Source organism: Oryx dammah, unplaced genomic scaffold (genome assembly GCF_014754425.2).
Source record: "Oryx dammah isolate SB20612 unplaced genomic scaffold, SCBI_Odam_1.1 HiC_scaffold_18, whole genome shotgun sequence".
Taxonomy (NCBI): domain Eukaryota; kingdom Metazoa; phylum Chordata; class Mammalia; order Artiodactyla; family Bovidae; genus Oryx; species Oryx dammah.
The window spans coordinates 74773697-74784371 of NW_024070202.1; the positions used below are offsets into that span (position 1 = coordinate 74773697).

Consider the following 10675-nt stretch of genomic DNA (forward strand, 5'->3'; position numbering starts at 1 on the left):
GATCTCTTCAAGAAAATTAGAGATACCAAGGGAACATTTCATGCAAAGATGGGCTCGATAAAGGACAGAAATGGTATGGACCTAACAGAAGCAGAAGATATTAAGAAGAGGCGGCAAGAATACATGGAAGAACTGTACAAAAAAGATCTTCACGACCCAGATAATCATGATGATGTGATCACTAATCTAGAGCCAGACATCTTGGAATGTGAAGTCAAGTGGGCCTTAGAAAGCATCACTACGGACAAAGCTAGTGGAGGTGATAGAATTCCAGTTGAGCTGTTTCAAATCCTGACAGATGATGCTGTGAAAGTGCTGCACTCAGTATGCCAGCAAATTTGGAAAACTCAGCAGTGGCCACAGGACTGAAAAGCTCAGTTTTCATTCCAATCCCAAAGAAAGGCAATGCCAAAGAATGCTCAAACTACCACACAATTGCACTCATCTCACATGCTAGTAAAGTAATGCTCAAAATTCTCCAAGCCAGACTTCAGCAATACGTGAACCATGAACTTCCAGATGTTCAAGCTGGTTTTAGAAAAGGCAGAGGAACCAGAGATCAAATTCCCAACATCCGCTGGATCATGGAAAAAGCAAGAGAGTTCCAGAAAAACATCTATTTCTGCTTTATTGACTATGCCAAAGCCTTTGACTGTGTGGATCACAAGAAACTGTGGAAAATTCTGAAAGAGATGGGAATACCAGACCACCTAACCTGCCTCTTGAGAAATCTGTATTCAGGTCAGGAAGCAACAGTTAGAACTGGACATGGAACAACAGACTGGTTCCAAATAGGAAAAGGAGTACGTCAAGGCTGTATATTGTCACCCTGCTTATTTAACTTCTATGCAGAGTACATCATGAGAAACGCTGGACTGGAAGAAACACAAGCTGGAATCAAGATTGCCAGGAGAAATATCAATAACCTCAGATATGCAGATGACACCACCCTTATGGCAGAAAGTGAAGAGAGCTGAAAAGCCTCTTGATGAAAGTGAAAGAGGAGAGTGAAAAAGTTGGCTTAAAGCTCAACATTCAGAAAACAAAGATCATGGCATCTGGTCCCATCACTTCATGGGAAATAGACGGCGAAACAGTAGAAACAGTGTCAGACTTTATTTTTTGGGCTCCAAAATCACTGCAGATGGTGATTGCAGCCATGAAATTAAAAGAAGCTTACTCCTTGGAAGAAAAGTTATGACCAACCTAGATAGTATATTCAAAAGCAGAGACATTACTTTGCCGACTAAGGTCCGTCTAGTCAAGGCTATGGTTTTTCCTGTGGTCATGTATAGATGTGAGAGTTGGACTGTGAAGAAGGCTGAGTGCTGAAGAATTGATGCTTTTGAACTGTGGTGTTGGAGAAGACTCTTGAGAGTCCCTTGGACTGCAAGGAGATCCAACCAGTCCATTCTGAAGGAGATCAGCCCTGGGATTTCTTTGGAAGGAATGATGCTAAAGCTGAAGCTCCAGTACTTTGGCCACCTCATGCGAAGAGTTGACTCATTGGAAAAGACTCTGATGCTGGGAGGGATTGGGGGCAGGAGGAGAAGGGGACGACAGAGGATGAGATGGCTGGATGGCATCACAGACTCGATGGACGTGAGTCTGAGTGAACTCCAGGAGATGGTGATGGATAGGGAGGCCTGGCGTGCTGTGATTCATGGGGTCACAAAGAATCGGACATGACTGAGCGACTGAACTGAACTGATCAGTATTTTTTAAGCTCCCCAGGCAATTCCAGAGTACAGTCAGGATTAAAGACAGTTAGTTTAGATATTAGACTTAAATACTAGAATTCTGAATCACCTAAGGACTTAACTTTGCTTCTTTTTAAGAAAAAAGTCCTCACTCTTCAGACTGTAGAAGTACAGTATCATGGTCTGACCACAGCACAGAAAATGTTCCTCTTTGAATGACTACGTAAGGATGACCTGGCAGAGGTTTGTTACAGGAGGAAGCCAGAAGCTCACAGAAGTAACATTTTCATAAATCAGGATGAAATCAAAAGGAATAATTTGCATATTTTTGATAAATATATGCCTTTTAGAATTATTTGCTCAGTTAAAGTAATTCTCTCTTTATAAACTTTGTTTAGATTTTGAAAATTTACCTGGCTTATCTGCTGAAGATTTTGTCACTCTATGTATCATACATAGATATCTTGATTTTAAAGTGAGTACCTTCTTAGACTTGTTATTAAAATCTAGTATGCAGGTCATCAGTTGGGAAAGATCTATTCATATTTGTGAGCAATAATCCACATACTATGTAGTTTTCATTTTTCATTTTACATCTGATAGTATTCAAGGAGCATACAGTTAATTTATTGGATATTTCCATGGGATAAGATTTCATCCAACTTCTAGTTTATAGAGGGAGATAGACATTACTGATACAGAGGCCTAACAAAATCTTTAAAATATAATTTCTTCTCTTTAAAAGGGTATTTAGAGCTAGAATTGGGACTTCCCTGGTGGTCCAGTGGTTAAGAATCCACCTGCCAATGCAAGGGACACGGGTTCGATCCCTGGTCTGGGAAGATCCCACATGCCACAGGGCATCTAAGCCCGGTGCCACAACTACTGAGCCTGTGCTCTAGAGTGAGCCTGTGCTTTGCAACAGGAGAAGCCACTGCAATGAGAAGCCTGTGCATGGCAATGAAGAGTAGCCCTGGCTCTCAGCAACTAGAAAAAGCCCACAAGCGGCAACAAAGACTAAGTGCAGTCAAAAGTTTCAAAAATAATTTTTTTAAAAAAGAGCTAGAATTGAATGAATTATTACTTGTTAAAATAAATTATTAATACTTATTAAAGTATTGTTTTATCATTACATTATTCAATGGTCAAATATCAATTAATAGTCCTGGGTTACTTACTTTGCTGGTTATATACTTTTTGGTAAATAAATGCCTTTGAACTTTTAGGAAAGCCTTTTCAAGTAAACATTATCTTCTAATATTAGTACTATGTATTGAATGCTGTAAATGAATAAATCTCTATTTAAAAAGGGAAAACAAGGCTTAATTTTACCTGTATCCTGGATGCATTTTTTTTCCTCTAAATTTAAACATACTCAAATGCAGTAATTTCCATATATTCCAGTATATGAAGTGGAGCTACAGCATGATGAAATCAACATATTAAGAGTTTTAGGTCAAGTATTACCTTAGCTAGAAGATGAGGGACAAGGCCCTATTTCTCATATGACTAGGTACCAGGATTCCAGAAATCTCCATCTTCACTGTTCTACAAATTCATCTTGACCCAGCCTTCAAACAGGGCTTTAGGAAGGAAAGCATCAGTACTTTAGGAGGATGAGAGTAAAGCAACAATTTGTGCAGCTGTGAAAACAGCGTGACTGTAAAGGAGAGGGCAGTGATGATGGCAATGAACTACACTTAGATAGTAGAGCCTTCTCTGTGAATATTTATCACTGAAAAACATTAGGTAAGTGATTCCTGAATACTCAAATGTAACTGTTGCCCCAAATCATTCCCAGAGCCACTTATTCCCAAAGAGTAAGTTAGGAAAAGCTGGTTCAGTAAGTGGTAACTTTGGAATGATCACTCAAATACATTTTAGGTTACCTAAAAGTATATCATTTATTTTTGGTTAATTTAACTTTTTAAAACTTTGCTATAACAGATTGGAGAAATATGGAATGAAATATATGAAGAAATAAAATTAGAAAAGCTAAAACCAGTCACCACAGACAAAAAAGTTTTGGAATCTATTATAGCAGCATCAGAAAATATTGGAAAGATGGTTGTTTCTCTGCAAAGTGAGATGATTGAAAGCCAAGCACGCCAAGATGTGCAAAATGAACAAAAAGTATATACAAAAGTAAGCCAAAATAATTTCCGTGTATAAACTAGTTGAAATTATCCCTAAGGTGTATTTGCCTTACTTGTGAATGCTTCAGCACTTAGAGTCATTTTGTGATTTTCTTTTATAGTTACTGTGTCTTTGTGCAGACTGAAAGAGAACATGGAGTGAATAGCTTGCAATTCAATTACTGTACTCAATGCTGGTCTATGACATTATAATTTTATTTGTACAGGCTAACACTTCCATTTTTGAAATGTCACAGTTTCAAAAATTGTGGTCTATTTAAGTGCACACATTTAGAAAATTCTGACAAACATTATCTCTGTGACTGTAAGTTTAACCTCAACGAGAAAGTCGGCCCTTGTCCCTCACTCTGTGTCAAGCCCTCACTGGTTTGCCAACCACAGGCACATCTCCTCACCTCAGTGCCAAATCACATGCTGTGAGCACTCTGTACATGTGCTCTCTGACTTTAGCTAGTCAGAAAAAGCCTTTTGGGAAAATATAAGCCATTTTCCCCCAAAGTTTTACACAGGTGAGAAACAACACACCTGAAGTTTTTGAGCAAAAAGGTTAAGTGACTAAGTGAACTTGTCCACCGATACAGAGATGATATAGACTCCCCATTGCTGCTTGGTGATCCTTTATGACTAAAGTTAAATATTTAGAACTCTTTAAGGTGATTTCCAAAGTGTTTTGCTATTGCCTGCTGGTTTCACTTGTACTGTTAAATGTTTATATCCTCAGTCTAGTGGAACTTAGCATCCACTTATAAATTCTGCTCCATCTTAGATACCTCCCTTCTTAAAAGTTTTATTTGTTGGAGAGTTTTTATTGCAAGGATACTGCCATTTAAGCCATTCCTTTGATCTTTAGTGCTCTGATGGAAGTTCTGCTTCTCATTAGTTATATTGAGTGGCAGTATTCTGCTGTGTGGACTAGCTATTGCTGATTTGCTGATTATCATTGATTTGTTATCATGGCTCTGACCTCACTTTTTTTTTTAGCAGTTGTTTAATTAAATACTCTTAAGTTCATAATTTAAGCTTAATAATATACTATATACCAATCAAGGGCATGTGTTTTCTGATTATATATTTAGTGGAGAGTCTGTTGAGAACCACAGTCTTTGTAGTTTGTCAGTAGTATTTCCCAGACTGTAACTCCACAACAAACTCAGCACTCTCACAAAATTGCCTATCTTGCTGAAGTCATAAATTAGAAGAAGCTCCACCAATATAATCATGCCTAAACTATTATCAGTGGCAGCAGAAATCTCTTTATTTTCTCCTGTGGATTTGCTATTGGGTCATTTATGTAACTTGCTCTGGATTATACTCTGTTTTTGCAAGTGATACTTAATTTAAAACAGTCTTGCTGAGAACGATTATTGTTATTCTCATATTTTATATTTTTATAACAACAGTTTTTCATTACATTTCATGGGAAGCAGTTCAAACCTTGGCCACATAGTGAGGAAAGGATTTTTTTGTTTGTTTGTTTTAAGACTTTTGTTATTTAAGTTGTTAAACTCTAATCTTTTTGCTAGTTGGCCTTAAAATTTATGTTGGCAAAAACTAGCTCTTTCTTCAAAATAGAGGTATTCAAGCCCTTTGGCATCCTTTCATAGAAACGAACTCTTAATTATCGTTCTCATTTCAGATACAAGCCACACACAAACAAAGAGAATTGGCTAATAAATCATGGGGAAATTTCTTGGCCAGAACATCAAATGCTAAAACTTTAAAGGTAGGATTTTTTAAACATTATAATAACCACAAAAACCAGCCAACTCTGACATAATTTTTCAGGGAAATATTCATTCACCTTTTTCTGTTGATCTTTCTGTGGGATACCAACACTGTTGATCCTCATTTGCAGTTTAAGATGATAACTGAAACTAAGCGTTTTTCACAGTTTCAGAAGATACCACTCTGAGTTTCATTTGGCTTAGCAGGGTGAAACAAGGATGGTGTTCCTGGTTTGCATAAAAGAGATGAGAGTTAGTCAGGAATAAGCAGAAGTGTGCCCCTGCTTTCCATTCTGAGCCTTCTTATTCACTGATTCTTTCTGTAAGAAGCAGAGTGAAGGACACAAAAAACAACTGTCCATATTGCCCTCTCGATCAAAGATGTTTTCCCTGTGACCACCACAAGAAACATTATATTAAAGCTTAAATAGGAATTTGAGAAAATGTGATAACCTGCTTCAGCAATAAGCTTGAAAGTAATCTAAAAATTTTATAATGCTAATTGTTCACTTGAAATATGTAAGAACACCATGAAGTGAAGTCACTCAGTCATGTCCGACTCTTTGCGACCCCATGGACTGTAGCCCACCAGGCTCCTCCATCCATGGGATTCTCCAGGCAAGAATACTGGAGTGGGTTGCCATTTCCTTCTCCAGGGGATCTTCCCGACCCAGGGATCAAACTCTGGTCTCTCACATTGCAGGCAGACACTTTAACGTCTGAGCCACCAGAGGAGTCCCAAAATCTCATTACTTTTTTCCATTTCTGCTTGGGATACACTTTTACATAATGTGATAATTTTTCCTCTAAATATGACATCATTAAATGATATATTAGCCCACAAAAATAGCGGAACCATATTAAGATAGCAAAACCAAAGTTAACAACAAGCTTATTCAAGATACCATGTCTCCCCCTTCTCATGAAAAGTTCTTCCCAATGTTATTTACAAAATAGCCCCATAACTACCTGTACTTTTAAGGAAGAGTTTATAAAACTCTTCCACACAGATTAGTTGTTACCTAGGATTTCGCCTGTTCTAGTGCCTCAACTATTGAATTTGAAGGTAACTGCAGCAAATTGTATAGTTTGCATTATTCTGAATTCTTAAAACATTTAAGTGTACTGGATTAGTATTTGTACAAAATAATTTGAAAACAATTATCCTCTATTATAAATTTAGTAGTTTATTCAACCATGTGCAAAAAATTGAGCCTGATTTCCTTAGGAACTACTTTATCCCTTGGTCATATATTGCCAGTATCTCTGGAAATCTCAGTAACATTTTTAGTTGTTTCCTGCAATGTGCAAAGGATATAACTTACTAATAACTATTTTCTTAGCCTAAATGAATAAATGCTGGATCTAGGGCTAATAAATTATATATACAAAGATATTTTGTATACTTCTTTGTAAGTACCATAGTTAATGCTTTAATAACAATTTTATTTTCTTTCAAATTCAAAAATCTTCAGAAAGCAAAAAGACTTCAAGAGAAAGCTATAGAATCCTCTAGATATGGTGAAAGACCACCAAATGCAATATTTCACAGGACAGATATTAAAGGCCTTAACGCAACAGTAAGATTTTTTTTTCTCCATAACTTTTCTTAATAGATAATGAATTTAGTTCCCAAAGAATGTTATTTCCATGAAGTTTTGTCTCATACTTTTTCTTTTTGCTGTTAAAATGTCAAGTAGTTAAGGCATATTTATCCCTGCCCTTACCTGGTGCTGGTTTAGACCAGACCTAGCCCTCCAGGATTCCCAAGAAACTGCTGTAAACACTAGTCAAAGTAGGTCTCTACATCTCATTGACAGGAAGTGTGCAGTGCCTCCTTTGCTTGGTAAATAGATCCATGCCATATTCCAGTGTTCTTGGTGTCCTCTTCTGGAAATAATTTGACCCTGAATCCAAAAGGCCCAAAGCCCTGATTTTTCCATTATTACACACTGCCTGCTAGTTACTATATACATTTTGTGTCTTTTCCAAAGTTAGCTAAAGGATGAATAGATGTTCCTCTTAGTGAAAATTTTTATAAATGGACTCTTAAATGTTTAATTTTGCTTTTATAGGTGCCCTCTGGTGGGGTAGTAACAGTGGAAAGCACTCCTGCCCGATTAGTGGGAGGACCTCTGGCTGATACAGATATTGCTCTTAAGAAACTGCCTATTCGAGGAGGAGCCTTACAGAAGGTGAAAGCAGTAAAAACTGTGGATGAGCCAAAGAAGAGTGATCCCACATAAAATACTCTAAAGGATTTTTGAAATAAATTCCACTTATAATTTTTAGCTAAATATCTTTATATATAAATGTAAAGCAAACATTTTAGAATAAATATTTTAGTAAAATACTATTAAAAATAAAAGTAAGGACATATAATGTATTTTTATTGAAAATATCAACATATACTGTGAGAAGAGTTGTCATCAACTTCTTTCTAAAGATTATAGTCCTCTTAACTGAAAATTGTAAAACATATTGTATCAGTTAAGACTCTTTCAACTGATGTGAACAGCTCCAACTGGTTTGAGCCAAAAAGCAAAACCAAAAAAAAAAAAACCACAACAAAAGTCAAATATAAAACTAATTAAAACTACAGGCATTGTTGGATCCAGGAACCGAAACTCTATGAGTAGGATCTTCTCTTTCCCTAGAAACTCCTGAATTATATTCTCCCAGGTTGATATCCAGTAGGAAAGAGTGCATGCCTACCTCTCAACAGTCTCTGCAACTGTCACTGCATCTTGGGACATCTGATTGGCCGCATGCCCACTCCTGAATCACTCATCATGACCTTAGCCAGATCTGAGAACTGCTTACACGCAGAGCCTGAAGGAGGCCAGTCCCATCTAAAGCATATGGGTGGAGTGGGGAATCAGGATAAGTACATAAGTTATTATAAATATATATAAATATGGACAGTAAAAATTTTGCAGCAAATATGTTGGTCAAAGTAAAAGTTCTTCTCCTATAAAAACCAAATGTTAGTCATAAGCTAAACAATAAAAATTAAACATAAAGATGGTTTTTAAAAAATTTTATTTATACTTAATTGGAGGAAAATTGCTTTACAATGTTGTTTTTGTTGTTCAGTCATTCAGTCATGTCCAACTCTTTGTGACCCCATGGACTGCAGCACACCAGGCTTCCCTGTGCTTCACTATCTCACAGAGTTTGCTGTAACTCATGTCCATTGAGTCAGTGGTGCCAACCAACCATCTCATCCTCTGTCACCCTCTTCCTCTCTTGCCCTCAATCATTCTCAGCATCAGGGTCTTTTTCAGTGAGTCAGAGTTCACATCAGGTGGCCAAACTATTGGAGCTTCAGCTTCAGCATCAGTCCTTCCAATGAATACTCAGGGCTGATTTCTTTTAGGATTGACTGGTTTGAATTCTGTGCTGTCCAAGAGACTCTCAAGAGTCATCTCCAGCACAGTTTGAAAGCAGAGTTCTTTGGTGCTCAGCCTTCTTTATGGTCCAACTCTCAAATATGTACATGACTACTGGAAAAACCATAGATTTGACTATATGGACCTTTGTCCTCAAAGTGTTGTCTCTGCTTTTCAATATGCTGTCTAGGTTTATTATAGATTTTCTTCTAAGGAACAAGTATCTTTTAATTTCATAGCTGCAGTCACTGTCCACAGTGATTCTGGAGCCCAAGATAATAAAGTCTGTCACTGTTTCCACTTGTTCCCCATCTATTTGCCATGAAGTAATGGGACCAAATGCCATGATCTTTGTTTTTTGAATATTGACTTCTAAGCCAGCTTTTTCCACTCTCCTCTCTCACCTTCACCAAGAGGCTCTTTAGTTCCTCTTTGCTTTGTGCCATTAGGGTGGTATCATCTGCATATCTGAGGTTATTGATATTTCTCCCAGCAGTCTTGATCTTGATAGTCATCCAGCCCAGCATTTCACGTGATGTACTCTGCATAGAAATTAAGCAGGGTGACAATACACACCTTTCTCATACTCCTTTCCCAGTTTTGAACCAGTCTGTTGTTCCATGTCCAGTTCTGACTATTGCTTCTTGACCTGCATGTATTGGTTTCTGCCATATATCAACATGAATCAGTCATAGGTATACACATGTCCCCTCCCTCTTTAAGATCCCTCCCACCTCCCACCCCATCCCACCCCTCTAAATTGTCACAGAGCACCAGGCTGAGTTCCCTGTGCTATACAGCAATTTCCCATTAGCTATCTATTTTAACTCTTAATATATAAATAAATCCCAATGATACTTCTCTTTAATGGGGATGGAAAGTGGGTGTGGAGGGAAACTCTTTTGGTGGTGGAGGTACCTTGTCACATAGAGGTAGATCCCTTAATATTGGATGTAGAGCAATAAGTGTCTGTGTCCCTGTGTGTCATTATGTGTTTCCAAAGCCGAGACCCCATCACCCCCTTCTTCACTCAGGAAGCTGCAAAGTTGAGTTCATGTCCAGGGCTGGGAGAGACAAGACTCTGTTTCCTCAGAAAGGAATTTGAGTCTAGTCTTTAGGCCCATAGGGTGCACATAGCAGTGTAAATGTATAACCACCAGTTCTTCAAGGGGAAAATCTCTTATATATAGTGTTTGCCAATTTGCATGATATAAATATTCCCAGGATGACCAATTTCAAGCTACCAACATGGTGCTGCTGAATGCAGAGTTGGGAAGACATGCATAGGATCCACTTGCATTATCAAATAAAAGAGGGTTCCAACACCCCACTGGCCCACCCTCTCCTACTTTCTCCTCCCTCTTCCCCTTACACTTCCTCCTCCAACTCACATTCCTCCAGGAATTTTTCATTATTCCCTCTGTGAGGATAGTAGCATTTGAAGAAGTAGCCTAGGAAGAAATGACAGCTATTGATGTTGCTCTAATTAGAATGAGTCGCCAGTGACCTCTCACCCTGGCCTGGCTGCCCACATAATATGCATCAGCTTATCAGTGACCTTTGTCTTCTTTTGAATCCCTTTCTCTACTACCATCATCCCCAAGAGGACAGCAGAAGGCATAATTTGTTCCTCTTCTTCACAGGCAGTCCTAAGCACAAAGGTTCCATGTAAAGGGGAGTTGGGGCTTCCCGAGTGGTGCTAG

General features: G+C 38.0%; 1 protein-coding gene across 2 annotated transcripts in view; it reads left to right on the forward strand.

Annotated features, from left to right (window-relative positions):
* CFAP69 (cilia and flagella associated protein 69) overlaps positions 1–8592 on the forward strand; it is a 62504-nt gene extending 53912 nt beyond the window's left edge. Inside the window, exons 19-23 of one of the 2 annotated variants that reach the window (XM_040259784.1) lie at positions 2099–2175; positions 3648–3845; positions 5493–5579; positions 7056–7160; positions 7656–8592. In XM_040259784.1, coding sequence (XP_040115718.1) covers positions 2099–2175; positions 3648–3845; positions 5493–5579; positions 7056–7160; positions 7656–7826 — 638 coding nt within the window. In that variant the 3' untranslated portion in view covers positions 7827–8592. The remainder of the gene's footprint in view (positions 1–2098; positions 2176–3647; positions 3846–5492; positions 5580–7055; positions 7161–7655) is intronic. The other variant, XM_040259785.1, reaches the window with a different exon arrangement.
* The last annotated feature ends 2083 nt before the right edge of the window (positions 8593–10675 follow it).